Genomic DNA, 16,636 nt, shown 5'->3' with positions numbered 1-16,636 from the left:
GGGAAACAGAAACAATGTTCTAAACTGATAGTAATATCCGGGGAGGAAGGTTTTCAAGTAGGAGGAAAAAAAAGAAGGAAGGAAGGTTTGGTTAGGATTGTTTGAATAAAGGGGAGAGGGAAGAATAGTGAATTGAAAAATAAACATTGGTGGGATTGGATAAGAGAATAAAAAGCAAAGAAGGTGAAAACAAAAGTGAGAATATTGAATAAAGGGGGATGCTACTACAGACTAATTTAGGAAAAGTGCATTTTCATTTAATTGCGGGGGGGATTGTGGGGAAGAAGGACTTATTTAATTTTAACCATCACAATTGTCTTATTTTAAGAGGAGACTCAAAGGGGCTCCGCGTTTACTTTGTCCTGATACCAGGGGGCGCTAGGACCTGGCGAGCATCCGAAGAAGCGAGGGCGCTTCAGGAGGCGAGTCCTATTCCGAACTTGCTTCTGGCGGGCAAGAGACGGCAGCGGCTGCCTCTTCGGCTTCGGCGCAGCGCAGCCACCATGCGCGTCAGGTGAGCGGAGCCCAGCCGAGCACGGGGCACCGGGGCAAGCGAGCTCTGCTTGGGGCCAGCTCGGAATATATCTCTAATCTTTTCTTTCTTTCTTTCTTTCTTTCTTTCTTTCTTTCTTTCTTTCTTTCTTTCTTTCTTTCCCTCCCTCTCTCTTCCTTCCTCCCACTCCCTCTCTCTCCCTCTTCCTTCCTCTCCTCTCCTCTCCTCTCCCCTTACTTTCATTTGCAGGTGTCTCCCCCGGCGGCTACTGCTCGGCTTCTTTGTCTGGCTGGCTGGACCGGCGTCCCCGCAGCGAGGTAAGGCGAGGCGAAAGGTGCAGAAAAAGGCGGACGGGAGCGGCGGCGGCGGCGGCGGCGGGGGAGAGGGAGAAGAGAAATGCGCTCTTCGCGGGGGAAGCGTGAGGTGCGCGCCTTCTCCACCGGCGCCTTTGAGGGTTTAGCAGCCTTGCGAGCGCCGCGCGGCTGAGTTGGAAAGGGTTAGCCGGTTTCCACGGGGCTGTCAGCTACTTCGGTGCCGTTACTTCGGTGAGATCCGGACAGAAGCCCTTGAAGCGAAAGGGAAGCCTTGAAAAGTTGGCAGGTTCCCTTCTGAGGCTTCCTTTCTCCCTTTCCCGAAGTTGCATTGGAAGGTTCTCTTAGGGGTAGACGCTACTCCAGCAAGAAACAGCCTTGCTTAGAAACTCATTTCCCTGGAAAGGAAGGAAACTTACCACTTGAATAGCAAGCCGCCGTGCGGTTCTCCTGCTACTCTCACCCGCCAGTAGCCCTGACGCAAAGCTTGGGGTGTTGAAGGGTTAAACCGAATCTTTTCTACATATTCATGAGAATTTGCTAGCTTTGGTGGGTGAATGGCTTCACTGGCTCTGCTAACAGCGACAAATTCATAAAACCAGACTTCAAGGGGACTGATTTATTTTCTGTAGAGGTTAAACCCCCCCCCCGACCTTTGGGGGTGTTTTGGTTCCTTTTATGAAGATGCTTGCCACTGTATGGTTCCCCCAAATAAGATACTGAAATAAATAAGATACTGAAACAAATAAGATACTGATATTATGAGAGACTGCATATTTTGAGAACTGTGGTGTTTGCTGTGAAAGACACCCTCCTTCTCTTCCCCCCTCCCTCCACCCATAAAGCTGTGGTCAAAATTAAAGTTAAATATTTGTCCAGAAGCTGCTTTGGTTAAAAAAAAAAGCGCCATGGAACCACACAATTGGAAGAGGCTATAGAAATAATTTAGTCCACCCACTATCTTCCTCCTGTTTTTGGAAGAAGATCACCCAGCTTCTGTTTGAAGCCATCTATTGAAGGAGAACCACTTCAAGTGACAGCCTCTTCCACTAGCTGACAGTATAGTCAGGAATGTAATTCTTAGAAGTTTTCACCCATTAGTTCTGGTGTTGCCTGCTGGAGCAAAAGAGAGTAAGTCCATTCTTTTCTAAGTAGTAACAATTCAGATATACTTGAAGACCTTCCGTGTCTCTAGAAATTGAAACATGCTCAGATCTTTTAATAAGAACCAGAAACTCATGGGTACAATTGCAAATATCAAGATTTTATTTGAAAAATAAGGAAAACTTTACTGACAGTAAGGTCTATACACCAGCGAAACATTAAGTTAATGGAGGTTATGTGGTTCAAAATGAAAATCTCTAGAGCAGTGTTTCCCAACCTTGGCAACTTGAAGATATTTGGACTTCAACTCCCAGAATTCCCCAGCCAGCATTTGCTGGCTGGGGAATTCTGGGAGTTGAAGTCCAAATATCTTCAAGTTGCCAAGGTTGGGAAACACTGCTCTAGAGGATGGTTTAATTGTTTTCCCTGAACATTTGCAGAAGGTTGGATGGATGAGATGATCTTCGTAAAACCCCCCCCCCAATTTTCACAATGTTTTATTTTTTTTATTTTTTATTTTATTCTTTGTCCAATATACAATACATATGGAAGAGAGTAGGCATTAAGTAATATATATAAAGATAGAAGGAAAAAGAGGATATATATGATATAAGAAATAAGGAGAGAATATATATGATATATGTATGTATATATATGTAGATAGATAGATATATGTAGATAGATAGATAGATAGATAGATAGATAGATAGATAGATAGATAGATAGATAGATAAGGTAAGGGAAGACAATTGGACAGGGGACGATAGGCACATCAGTGCACTTATATACGCCCCTTACTGGCCTCTTAGGAACCTGGAGAGGTCAATTGTGGAGAGTTTAAGGGAGAAATGTTGGGGGTTGGGAGTTGACACTATTGAGTCCAGTAATGAGTTCCATGCTTCGATAACTCGATTGTTGAAGTCGTATTTTTTACAGTCAAGTTTGGAGCGGTTAATATTAAGTTTGAATCTGTTGAGTGCTCTTGTGTTGTTGCGGTTGAAGCTGAAGTAGTCGTTGACCGGAAGGACGTTGCAGCATATGATCTTGTGGGCAATACTTAAATCATGTTTTAAGCGCTGCAGTTCTAGGCTTTCTAGACCCAGGATAGTTAGTCTGTTTTCGTAGGGTATTCTGTTTCGAGTGGAGGAGAGAAGTGCTCTTCTGGTGAAATATCTTTGGACGTTTTCGAGAGTGTTGATGTCTGAGATGTGGTGTGGGTTCCAGACAGATGAGCTGTATTCGAGAATGGGTCTGGCATAGGTTTTGTAGGCTCTAGTCAGTAGTGTGAGGTTGCCAGAGCAGAAGCTACGTAGAATCAAGTTAACAACTCTGGAAGCCTTTTTGGCGATATTGTTGCAGTGGGCTTTAGCACTTAGGTCTTTTGATATTAGTATTCCAAGGTCTTTTACTGAGTGTGGGTTGGCTGCTAGAATTTGTTTATTCAGTTCATATGTGAGGTTTGGATTCTTTTTGCCGATGTGGAGGGTAGAGCATTTGTTGGTTGATATTTGGAGTTGCCAAGTGTTAGACCAATCTGAAACAAAGTCAAGGTCTTTTTGGAGAGTGAGTGTGTTGTCAGTGGTGTTGAAAAGTTTCATATCGTCAGCAAAAAGCACACAGTTGCTTGCAATATTATCACAGAGGCCATTGATGTATAGGATGAAAAGAGTAGGACCTAGTACGCTGCCTTGGGGAACGCCGCTTATGACAGGGACTGGAGTGGAAATGGCGCTTCCGATTTTGACAACTTGTTGCCTGTTTGACAGGAATGCAGTAATCCAGTTGTGGGGGAGTCCTGAGATGCCGTAGGATTTGAGTTTTAGGAGAAGTTTGTCGTGAACTACTGAGTCAAAGGCTTTGCAGAAGTCAATATAAATTGCATCAATGGATTTTCCTTGATCAAGGTGGTTAGTCCAGATATTTTTGCAGTGAAGTAGTTGTAGGTTGCAGGATAGTTTCTTTCTGAATCCAAATTGTTTTTTTTGATAGTAGGTTATTAGATTCTACGTAAGTGGTGATTGATCGGTTTATAATTGATTCCATGATTTTACAAGGGACGCAGCATAGTGATATTGGTCTGTAGTTGTCAACTAGTGATGGGTCTCCTTTTTTGAAAATGGGGATGACTACTGCTTTTGACCACAGCTTGGGGAGAGTGCTGGTCCTGAAGGATTTTTGGAAGATAATGCTTAGGGGTTCAGCTATGGCAGAAGAAAGTTTTCTTAGGAAGTAAGCACAAAGACCGTCTGGTCCGACAGATAGGGAAGGTTTGAGGTCACGGATTGCTTTTTCAACGTAGTCTATAGTGAAGGTGATTTGGGTTAGGTTTTTTAATGAGTTTGAAATAATGTTATTATTCTAGCAACTGTTTCTCATCGAGCTGGGTTTCTAGACCACCTGACTATTTTCATAGCATTGCTTCAAGTTGTCATTGTTGCTTTTTGCACAAAATCGAGATGGAATTCGATCAGGTGCAGAGTGGAGTGGAGCAACTGCTTCCCTTAATCTGAAAACCCTTGTGGTTCTGTTCTCCCGCCCAGCATTGATTGCTTTATTAGTGGATGTATCACATTGCCAGCTCATATTTGACCTGTGGTTGACCAGGACATCCAGATCTTTTCCACAGGAACAATTGCGCCAAACTAAATCTCTCTCATCCTATGTTTGTGGTTTTCAGACTTCCCATCCAGGAAGAGAATTCCACATTTCTCTTCGTTAAGTTCTACTTTCTTCATTTCAAGCCATTGCTCAAACCTATCAAGCACTCTTCAAATCTTTTGTCTCTCTCTCTCTCTTTAAATTAATAAATCCAGCTCCTACTCCCCATAACATTTGGACAGTCAGCATCCCTCAGCTCCCTTATCCAAGGGAGTTGAGCCCTATGGCACCTGCTTAATACTTCCCTTCAACATGAAGCCCTCATTTATATATAATTATTCAAGCCAATTTGGGTTCTTCTATCAATAGTATCATGTCTCCCATGTTTTATCCTTTGATGAAGGACACTATGGAAAGCTTTGCTGAGCTTCAGCATCTGTAACATTCTCCTGTTCGGCTAAGCCAGTGGTTCTCAACCTGGGGGTCGGGACCCCTTTGGGGGTCAAATGACCATTTCACAGGGGTTGCCTAGGACCATGGCAAAAGACAAATTTCCCATGGTGTTAGGAACTAAAGCTTCTATTCTGGCGCCTTGGAACGTATTTTTACAATCCGACCAATCAGGTGTTTACAGTGGGAGTGTCCCTGTGATCTTTCTGCCAATCAGCTTAAAGCTCTGTTGGGAGAATTGGCACTAGACTTATGACTGGGGGTCACCACAACATGAGAAACTGTATTAAGGGGTCGTGGCATTGAGAACCACTGGGCTAAGCTGATAAATTCTAAGAAGGAGAAAGCATTGGTCTGACATGATTTCTTTCCAACAAAACCCCTCCTGGCTCCCATTGCTGTAGTTCTAACAAGCCTATCTAAGTACTCAGAGATACGTGGCTTGATAATCTGTTTGACAGTCTTACTTGACACGCAAGAGTCAAGCTTCCCTGGTCATTTTGAAGATGGAGACAACAGTCATTTTTTGGGGACCTCATCAATCCTCTCAGTGCATCTAGAAAGCAGTTCCACAGTCTACCTCATTACTTCTTTCAGGATGTCATTTATCTATCTCTGGAGCCTTGAATTAATCAAAATGAGCATGCTTTCCTTCCTTACCTTCTCCAGGTCTATCCTGAGCTGTAGTGGCCTCATTCCCCACTGGTATAACAGTGTCCAACTAGGCTTCCATTTATCTTCTAGGAGAAGACAGATGCAAAATAGGAAATAAGAATTTCTGCACTTTTATATAGAATGGAATGGAATGGATAGAATAGAATTCTTTATTGGCCAAATGTGATTGGACACACAAGGAATTTGTCATTAGTGCATATACTCTTAGTGTACATAAAGAAAAGATACATTGTCAAGAATCATGAGGTACAACGCTGAATGTTTGTCATAGGGTACAAATAAGCAATCAGGAAACAATCTATTAATATAAAGGGTACAAGCAACAAGTTACAGTCATGCAATCATAAGAGGGAGGAGATGGGTGATAGGAATGATGAGAAGACTAATAGTAATAGTAATGCAGCCTTAGTGAATAGTTTGACAGTGGTGAGGGAATTATTTGTTTAGCAGAGTGATTGCTTCATTATCATCATCCATCATCTTTTCTTATCAAGTTTTAATTAAAACTTCAGCTAAGGGTTTCCTTCTAACTTCCTGAAAGTTTTCATCCTCTTGCACAAGTAGCTTTTTGCCTTTCTAGTTAATTTGAGAGTGCTTTAAAGTTTATTTACAGTCCTTATAAATTGTACGATTTACAATTGGAGTAGATTGTAGACTGAAAGATAGAATATTCTCTCTGAAAACTCCCAGTGCAAGTAGGTTGTATCCCACCTGCAATGGTTTCAATGAAATATTCTTCTTTGGACATATCTTCTTGGGAAGAATATACCATTCAGTCAGAACTGGAGAAGCTTGTTGGATGAGAAGCGAAACTTCTTCAAGGAGAAAAACAGAAAAAGCACCTTTGGGATGTCTTCTTTGGAAGAAAACAATCTTGGTCAAATTCAATGAGAATTGTTGAAAAAATGCTTCCCAACATTTTTATGCATCTTAAAGTAAAAACATTCCCCATTCCTGTCAATAGAAAATCTACAGTATTTTGATAAATACCTTTGCATTATAATTGGTTCTCTTCTGCTTTATTACCCAATGGTTGCAATTTACACATTCCAGACTAAAAGGCTTCTTTTAGCTGAGTCTAAAGAAGTGGCCCTGAGGCTATAAGTCAGTATATCCTCTGCCTATGTGTAACCCATTGAAATTCAGTTTAAGATTGCCCTGGCAAAACAGCTTTTAATACCACAATTGAGCAAGTAGAAAGAAATGCTGAAGTGCCTTGCAGACGCATTAGAGGTCTTATTTTACAAGGCAAAACATAAGAATTGGAGTCTCTGTGTGGTACAGCTGGTCACTGTAAATGCTTCTCATCCTCTCCTAGAAATCTCCAGTCAATCAGGCCTTAAAAAGCTGGGATTTTTTGTAACTAGCAACCAAGCTGGAATTAAAAGTGTAAAGTTAAGAATATTCCATAAGAGTTTAAAAATTAAGTGCGTCTTGCAATGCATGCAGAATACAAATTTGCATAGTGGCCACAGCTGATATATTGTAAGATTTTTTTTCCTTTTCACTTCTAGCCTGGCCTTGCATTTGCAATTAGAATTCTAGATTTAAAGTCTTTGACAGTCTATGCAAGAAGCAGTGTGAAAAGATGTACAGGTATTCCCTGTGGCTGGTGGAAACCTCTGTTATAGGTAGTCCTTGACTTATCACCACAACTAAACACAAAATTTCTGTTGCTGAATGAGACATTTGTTAAGTGAATTTTGTCTCATGTTATGACCTTTCTGAAGTCATAACATGGGACAAATCGGATCACTGCAATTGTTTAGTAACACTTGTCAGAGGGTCACAAAGGGGATCACGTGACTACATTGCAGCCGTCACAATATGAATCAGCTGCCAAGCACCTGAACTTTCATCATATGACTCTGGGCATGCTGTGATAGTCGTTAAGTGTGAAAAAAATGACCCTAATTCACTTTTTTCAGCCCCGTTGTGTTGTGGTTAGCTCTGGCCCAGTTCCTGCCCCAAGGACTGTGGATGTGGGGGAGACATCCACATGCTGCAGGCCTGTTTTGCCCCCGGTGGAATCTGATGATGAAGGCTCCTCTGACCAAGAAGACATGAGTGACAGGGAGGAGGGGAGTGTGGCAGACAGCTCAGAAGGAGATCAATTATCTAGCTCCTCCTTGGATTCAGAACAAGAGTTAATGTTACAGCCACGCATGTGGAGAGCGATGCATAGGCAGCAACAACTGAGAAATTATTATCAAAGAAAATGAGGCCACCTGTGGTTGGGTGGGGCTGTGGTAATTAGTGGGTTTGGCTATTGTGGAGGATTACCTGATCATTGTGTTTCGTGACTGCTTTACTGACTTCCACCTTTTGTGTGCTGATTTTCCCCCGCTTTGAAACTAAACCAGAGCAAAGTGTGTTTCACTTTGTGAAAGAAGAAGGACTGTGAATTGCCTCACAGCTGCAAGCTAAGTATCACAGAACTGATAAGGGACTTGTACCAATTACCAGTTTGTTTGGAGACCAGTGCTCTTTGCTATACAAAAAGAGTGCTTAGTTTATTTGAATTTTCGGTATAAAGAACATTGTTTTGAATTTTCAAACGTGTGTGTCTGAAATTTGTACCTGTGAATTTTTGGGAGGAGTCTACCAGAGAGCCCGACAGAATACGTTGTAACTTTGAACTGTCACTAAATGAACTGTTGTAAGTCGAAGACTACTTGTGTTGGCTTTTTAGGTGAAGTTATTAGTAACTTGTTTTGTGAAGGAGCCCTTGACTTCTGCATGCTTTTACCTGCCTAGGAACCAGTCTATAATATTGATGAGCACATTCAATAGAGGAGACCCTCTTGAGCAGAAGTATTTGCTTGGTGAGTGTTCTGGGTCTCTTTAATAACTAAAAAACGCCCTTGGCTGTTCATGAATATGAGTTAATAAACATCCTAGGTATCTGTATTATTGACCTATTAAATGTAAGACACAGTCTGGCTTTGAAGCTTAAGTGTGATCGGCATGTACTACCTTTGAGTGGAATCTTGAGCGACACATTCTGTCAACAAATCCACACATTCCATGAAGCTTGTATTGACTAGTAAGTGGGAGAAAGGGAGGCCTTTATACTGTGGCTCAGTGGCAGCTTAGGACTGTTTCATTCTCCGACTTCTAAGGCTGGATTTGATTACAGCGGAGTCAACATGTCAGGGCAAGGAGAGGAAAGTTTGCAGAGGGCAGGTGTCATTTCCTTCTTCTCCGCATAGCACCCCAGGGAGGAAAAAGTTTGATTAATTAATATGTCGGTTTATTTATTCATTCGGTTTTATATCGCTGTCTCTTGCTGTGCCGTTTTTAAAATATATTTTTTTACATTCTGTCTTTATTATTTTTATGACTCACTCAAGGTGGTGACCCTTCCTCCTCTTATTTTCCCCACCACAATAACCCTGTGAGGCAAGTTGGGCTGAGAGAGAGAGAGAGAGAGAGAGAAAGCGAATGGCCCAAAACCACCTATGTACAGTGTTCCCTCGATTTTCGCGGGTTCGAACTTCGCGAAACGGCTATACCACGTTTTTTCAAAAATATTAATTAAAAAATACTTTGCGGGTTTTCCCCCTATACCATGGTTTTTCCCACCCGATGACATCAAATGTCATCGCCATACTTTCGTCCGCCTTTAATAAATATTTTTTTAATAGACTTTAATAAATAAACATGGTGAGTAATAATCTAAATGGTTGCTAAGGGAATGGGAAATTGCAATTTAGGGGTTTAAAGAGTTAAGGGAAGGCCTGTGATACTACTGTTCATAGCCAAAAATAGTGTATTTACTTCCGCATCTCTACTTTGCGGAAATTCGACTTTCACAGGCGGTCTCGGAACGCATCCCCCGCAAAAATCGAGGGAACACTGTAATTGCAGGCTTTATTAATATAGATGATAAACTTTCTTAGCGACTGGCACAGTTTTTGCTGTGCTGTGTCAGAATTCTCTCCCCACTAGATTTGAGCTCTGATAGGGCTCAAGATAACAGTGCTTCATAGCTAAAACTGTTTCTGGAGGAAATTATGTTTCTGGGTTGCAAAACAAAACCTTTCTCTTGATACAGATCCACATAGGTCTCCTGATCTAAAATCAAGATTAATACTGTATACAGGAAGACGAACTTTATTTATTTATTTATTATTTATTATTTAGATTTGTATGCCGCCCCTCTCCGCAGACTCGTATACTGTACACCAATTCACATATCTAGGTTTATGCCATTCATAATCCCAGATTTATTTCATGGAATACTGGGGAATATATTATTATAGCAGTATGGATATATATATACTGCTCAAAAAAATAAAGGCAACACTCAAATAACACACCCTAGATCTGAATGAATGAAATATTCTCATTGAATACTTTGTTCTGTACAAAATTGAGTGTGCACAACAGCATGTGAAATTGATTGTCAATCAGTGTTGCTTCCTAAGTGGACAGTTTGATTTCACAGAAGTTTGATTTACTTGGAGGTATATTGTGTTGTTTAAGGGTTCCTTTTATTTTTTTGAGCATTGTATATGGTTTATATTTGCAAAATATTCGCATGAGAAGCTAAGCATGGCTTAATATTAATCTCATATAAGAAATGCAGTTTTGATTATATGCAACCTATAATAACACGTTAGTTGTTTCCTATCCTTTCTTCAGTTGCCTCTGTGGTGATTTGTTGACACTTTTCTGATTGCTTTTATGAAATCAAAGAAAACCCTCTGGGGCCAGAAGCCTTGGGTGCAGAAAGGTTGAATTCCCTTCCCTCTGTTCTCCCAGTTCACACGCCACACAAAACTTGCTCTATCTGTTTGGGGTGAAAACAAAGTTGGAGTCAAGAAGACAATGCTGCAGGATTAACGTCACTGGTGTGACTGTATTTTCTCCCTAAATCTTTTCTTCTTCTTCTTCTGGAAGTGGCTTTTAACACAAGGTAGGCATTTGTCCTGAATTGGGTAACCCAATAGAAGATGGATAAGGTAAACTAAGCAATTTCAAGACATGGTGGCAAATTGCATTTATGTGACCCAGGTTCTGATGGCATGCAAGTCAGCTACATTATGGCTTAATCTATTCTAATGTGTCTACTGTCCCCTGTCCTACTGTCTCCATTTTTTGGGTACCCATTTACTATGTTCATATTTATGTTATACAGTGTTCCCTCGATTTCCGCGGGGGATGCGTTCCGAGGCCGCCCGCGAAAGTCGAATTTTCACGAAGTAGAGATGAGGAAGTAAATACACTATTTTTGGCTATGAACAGTGTCACAAGCCTTCCCTTAACACTTTAAACCCCTAAATTCCCATTTCCCATTCCCTTAGCAACCATTTAGATTATTACTCACCATGTTTATTTATTAAAGTTTATTAAAATATATATTTATTAATGGCGGACGAAAGTTTGGCGATGATGTATGATGTCATCAGGCCGGAAAAACCGTGGTGTAGGGAAAAAAACCACAAAGTATTTTTTAATTAATATTTTTGAAAAACCGTGGTATAGACATTTCGCGAAGTTCGAACCCGCGAAAATCGAGGGAACACTGTACTATACCAGTGATGGCAAACCTTTTCGCCCTCAGGTGCCGAAAGTGCATGTGCATACACAATCACACTGCGCGAGAGCCCACACCCACAATTCAATGTCTGGAGAGGGCGAAAATTGCCTTCCCTGCCCCCCCTGGAGGCCCTCTGTAGGCCAGAAATAGCCCATTTCCCAACTTCTGGTCGGCGCAGTAGGCCCATTTTTCACCCTCCGCAGGCTCCAGAGGCTTCCCTGGAGCCTGAAGAGTATCCTCCCAAGAGGTCCTCTGGAAGCCAAAAATGCCTTCCCAGAGCCTCCATGCGAGCTGAAAATCAGCTGGCTTAGGAGCTGAGCTAGTTCAGGAGTTGAGCTAGCTGAGCTAGGGCAACAATCAGCTGGAGCTGAGCTAGGGCAACAGCTTGCATGCTGGCAGATATGGCTCCGCATGCCTCCATCATTGCACTAGACTATACTCTTGTACATGTTTGACAAATGAAATAAATAAATACACACACACACAAATAAATACATACATAAACAAACAACAACAATAACAGAGTTGGAAGCGGCCTGCCGTGTCAGTATGTGCAAATGAAAGAAAAAGTCATTAAGATGAGACCAACAGCCCTCTTGTCTGTTGAAAAAAAGAAAATGTCCTAATCAATGCAACATAGGTACAGTTTTTACCAAGTTTGGCCCCGGTTATTCTTAAGTTTGAATAGAATAGAATAGAATAGGACCTTGGAGGTCTTCTATTCCAACCCCCTGCCTAGGCAGGAAACCCTATACCACTTCAGACAAATGGAAGTCTTGTTTGAGAGAAACCCATAGGAATGGTGCCTCCTAAAGTAATAACCTTCTGGCTGCAATTCTTTATTTATATCTATTTTATTTATTTTTACTCTCAAGGTTTACAAAACAATAAAGCAACGTAGTTTCTTCTGAATTGCTATAAATCTTTGGGTAGTCTGGACTACTGGCAATAACAGTATTCTCTGAAACTGTTCTAAAGGACAGCCAAAAAATACCTACTGCAGTTATTGGTAGAGTTCTTGGTCCTTTGCCAGTAAACTTTTTTTGGGTGCCTACAAAACTACATATAGAATGAATGTCATCCTTTCTTCTTCTTCTTTTTTAGGGTGAGGGAGAATTCTTCATGGGATGTAGATGAGAGTCAGTTTGGTCTACTTTAATGGTTTTAAGACACTAGCCCCCAAACCAGGAGACTGTGAATTCTAATCTCACTTTAGCCATGAAAGCCAGCTGGATGACTTTAGGCTAGTCACTGTCTCTCAGCCCAACTCACCACACAGGAACTGTGGTGGTACAGTGGTTAGAATGCAGTACTGTATTGCAAGCTAATGCTGTCCTTAGCCAGGAGTTCAATCCTGACAAGCTCAAGTCAGTTTTCCATTCATTCATTCATTCATTCATTTATTAGATTTGTATGCCGCCCCTCTCTGTAGACTCCTTCTGAGGTCGGTAAAATGAGGATCCAGATTGTTGGGGGCAATATGCTGACACTGTAAACTGTTCAGTGAGTGCTGTAAAGCACTATGGAGAGGTATATAAATATTGATTGATTGATTGATTTGATTTGATTTGTATGCTGCCCCTCTCCAAGGACTTGGGGCGGCTCACAATATGTCAAAAACAATACACCATATAGTTATACATATCTAAGAATCCAATTAATATACTAAAAAACTTTTTAAAATTCTAATAAGATTTAAAATCATTCATTACCATTACTATATATGTTATGGCTATTGCTGTTGTGGAAAACCTAGGAAGGGCTTTAGGTAGGTTTGCCATCTTGAGTTATTTATGAAAATAATATAGATGGGATAAAACAATAAAAAATGTGGCAGTCTCATATTCAAACTTAAGTTTGTGATTTATTGCCTTTGAACTGTAAAATAAATACAGGCCAATGCTTCTCAGTGGGGCAATCCTGATGCATTTTGGTAAGCATAATCTCAATTTAATATTAAAAAATGCAAGGATTCCTTCTAGTTTTCTTTAGTATCGAGATTTTGAAATTTTTGGATGTGTAGAAGACTTGGAAGAGGGCATGAAATCATAAAGTGGAATAAGAGGTTGATACATAGATAATTTTTCCCACTCTGCCCAAAACATAGTTGAGCAGGTTGAAAAGACTCTAATCCTGCTCTTGTGTATTAATAATTTCTGGTTCCTGACTCACTATAACCTCCAAATGTGCCAAGTACTGCACTTATTCTAATAACAGTTGCCTATATATAGTGTTAGGAGAAATCAAAAATATTTTGTTTGCTCTATTTTTAAAGTCATAGTTGAATTAGTGCCCAAGACTATTTATTTGTACATATTGGTAAATTGGGGGTGGTTGGGTGATGTACAGCAAAGAACAACTATCTCTGAACATTTTCTTGCAGCACAGATAAATAAATACTGGTTGTCTTATCAGAAGAAAGGAATAAAGTAAGAATAGAGAAGACACATCTATTTGCCAAGGTCATTTTTTTAATATTACTGGTTATGCCCTGATTTTTATTTGACCAGGATGCATAAGATATAAATATAGAAGTAAATAAAGAATGATAAATTATCCACTTAAATTATAATTGGTTCAATGGAAGGCAAAAACCAGCGTTATCTTTTTTATGCTTTTTTACATTTTGTTTTGTTCCTTATCTACAGGTGCTTCCTCCACCAAATATTCATTTTTTTGGAGGATACAATAGGTTTTTTTTCCCTTTGGATTTTACACAGGAGGGAAAAGGTAGATATGAGTGCACATTTTTCTTTCTTTTGACACTTTTTAGAGGAAACATTTGCATGAAATATGTTGGCAGTTTGCACTCGAAAGATGCAAGGAAAACTATGCTTAGATTGCTTTTGGCAGAAAATACAAGTTTATTCTTGTGCTGGCCAAAGAAAAAACAGCTTGCTGTTTCATGTGGATGTCAGATAAAATAAATTGAACGCACCTTAAAAACAGCTTAATATGTATTGTAGTTTTGAAGTGGTCATTTGCTTGCATGTATTGGCATAGATAACTGCATAGACTTTGCATTATCTGGTTCCTGACTCACTACAACCCTATATTCACTATAACTTTGCAGTATCTTCTTTTTATTAGTAATGCATTTGATGCAAATTTCGGTTATGCAAATAGTTCATCCTTTTTTCTCCTAGTCTGAACTTGTCATATAATACCCTAATTATTCTGTGTACCAATAAAGAATGTTGGATAATCACATTCGCATTTCCATAACCCAAATACTATGTTGTTTATCAATTGGGACAAAGTTGGAAGTTAATGCAGGTGAGAGGGTTTTTTTGAGGAATTAGAAACAGATTTACAGAAAGGCAAGTGAAGATGTTTGTGTATCTTGACTTTGAATTAATCACTTTGGTTTCAACTTTCAAACATAATGATATAGTGGTGAAATTAAAAATGATTTAAGATGTATTTGTAAAAGCCCAGGTGCAGCTTCCATCAGTTATAAAGAAACATGAAGATGCCAGACAGGATGCTTTCAGGAAAATTATTATTATTATTTTATTATTATTTATTGGATTTGTATGCCGCCTCTCTCCGCAGACTCGGGGCGGCTAACAACAGTGGTAAAACAACATGAACAATCCAATTAATAAAAACAACTAAAAAACCCTTATTATAAAAAACCAAACATACACACAAACATACCATGCATAACTTGTAATAGCCTAGGGGGAAAGGATAACTTAACTCCCCCATGCCTGGCGACAAAGGTGGATCTTAGGTAATTTGCGAAAGACAAGGAGGGTGGGGGCCGTTCTAATCTCTGGGGGGAGTTGGTTCCAGAGGGCCGGGTCCACCACAGAGATGGCTCTTCCCCTGGGGCCCGCCAAATGACATTGTTTGTTCGACGGGACCCGGAGAAGGCCAACTCTGTGGGACCTTATTGGCCGCTGGGATTCGTGCAGTAGAAGGCAGTTCTGGATGTATTCTGGCCCAATGCCATGTAGGGCTTTAAAGGTCATTACCATATCCTGAAGGAACAGAATCCTAAAGGAATTTCTGGAAGTTATTTCAATATGTGGAGAGACACCAGAAGGGCTACTTTGTTTTTGGAAAACCAGAACTCTGAGACATAGGAAGCTCTAAAGATTTAAGGTAAAATTTTATTAATTGCGCTTTGGAAACCGAAATTTGATGAAGTTGATCACACTTTTTCTGTTGAACTGGAAAATCTACAATCTCACAACAGTGGTTCAGGCTCTTGTTAAAAGAGGCCAGCCTATGTTAAAAGTTTGTTTTGTGGTTCTTGTTAACAGCTGGATTATGGACACATTTTGTGACGATTTTATAACATAATATATTGCAACTTAGCTTTTAATTAAATCAAGGGAAACTTCCATTACAGGACTAATAGTAATTTATCTTAATTTTATCTAGGGCAGTAGGTCTATTGAGTATTAGAGAACTCAGACTTTATTTGCTTGATGATCTGGCATTGAAATTGAATGAAAACATTACTGACACGTGTCTTTTTGTTATAATTTGTGAAAGTGGCTTTAAGAAGAAAAGGATAAGTGACGGAGGTTCATTCGTATAATGGAATGAAGGAATAAGCCTAAAGCAGAGCTTTTCTCTGTTAGATTTTCCAGGCTTATTGTATAAGCATAAGTGTAAATACTGTGGAGGAAACATTTTGCTTACAATCACTTTTATCAATTACAGTGTTCCCTCGATTTTCACGGGTTCGAACTTCGCGAAAAGTCTATACCACGGTTTTTCAAAAATATTAATTAAAAATACTTCGCTATACCACGGTTTTTCCCACCCGATGACGTCATATGTCATTGACAAACTTTCGTCTGCCTTTAATAAATATTTTTTTTAATAAACTTTAATAAATAAACATGGTGAGTAATAATCTGAATGGTTGCTAAGGGAATGGGAAATTGTAATTTAGGGGTTTAAAGTGTTAAGGGAAGGCTTGTGATACTGTTCATAGCGAAAAATAGTGTATTTACTTCCGCATCTCTACTTCGTGGAAATTCGACTTTCGCGGGCGGTCTCAGGACGCATCCCCCGCGAAAAGCAAGGGAACACTGTACTACTTTCATGTGAAAGGAAGATTGCTGTAACTTCAAAAAAACCCTCTGATCTGTGAGGTTATAATGCTAGGCAACCCACACTATAGAATGGCTTCCACACTTCCTTTCTAGAAGCCTGGGCATAAGTGCTGGAAACTGAAGCAGTAGCTTATAATTATTTGAATGGGAGGCACACAGAAACATTGTCACTACATGCGCCCTTCAGCCTTTGGTCTCTGCACTTCCCAAATGTTGGATATAACCCGAGCCATGCAAACGTACAGTAGAAATAACACTAGCACTTAGACTTATATATCACTCCACAATGCTTTATCTCCATTACCCTCTGAACACTTTACATAATCAGCATGTTGTCCCCAACAATCTGGCTCCCCAGGTTACCAATCTTGGAAGGGTGGAAGAC

The 16,636-nt window shown here is 40.1% G+C and overlaps 1 protein-coding gene across 2 annotated transcripts in view; it reads left to right on the top strand.

The window, feature by feature from the left end:
* The first annotated feature begins 374 nt into the window (after positions 1–374).
* Positions 375–16,636, top strand: part of COL18A1 (collagen type XVIII alpha 1 chain) — a 261,272-nt gene continuing 245,010 nt past the window's right edge. For both annotated transcript variants that reach the window (XM_070726676.1, XM_070726670.1), the window contains exons 1-2: positions 375–514; positions 743–810. In XM_070726676.1, the coding sequence (XP_070582777.1) occupies positions 504–514; positions 743–810 (79 nt within the window). In that variant the 5' untranslated portion in view covers positions 375–503. The remainder of the gene's footprint in view (positions 515–742; positions 811–16,636) is intronic.

This window comes from Erythrolamprus reginae, chromosome 1, assembly GCF_031021105.1.
Source record: "Erythrolamprus reginae isolate rEryReg1 chromosome 1, rEryReg1.hap1, whole genome shotgun sequence".
NCBI lineage: Eukaryota > Metazoa > Chordata > Lepidosauria > Squamata > Dipsadidae > Erythrolamprus > Erythrolamprus reginae.
Note: the sequence above shows the minus strand (reverse complement) of the source record. Positions and strands in the feature narration are given on the sequence as shown.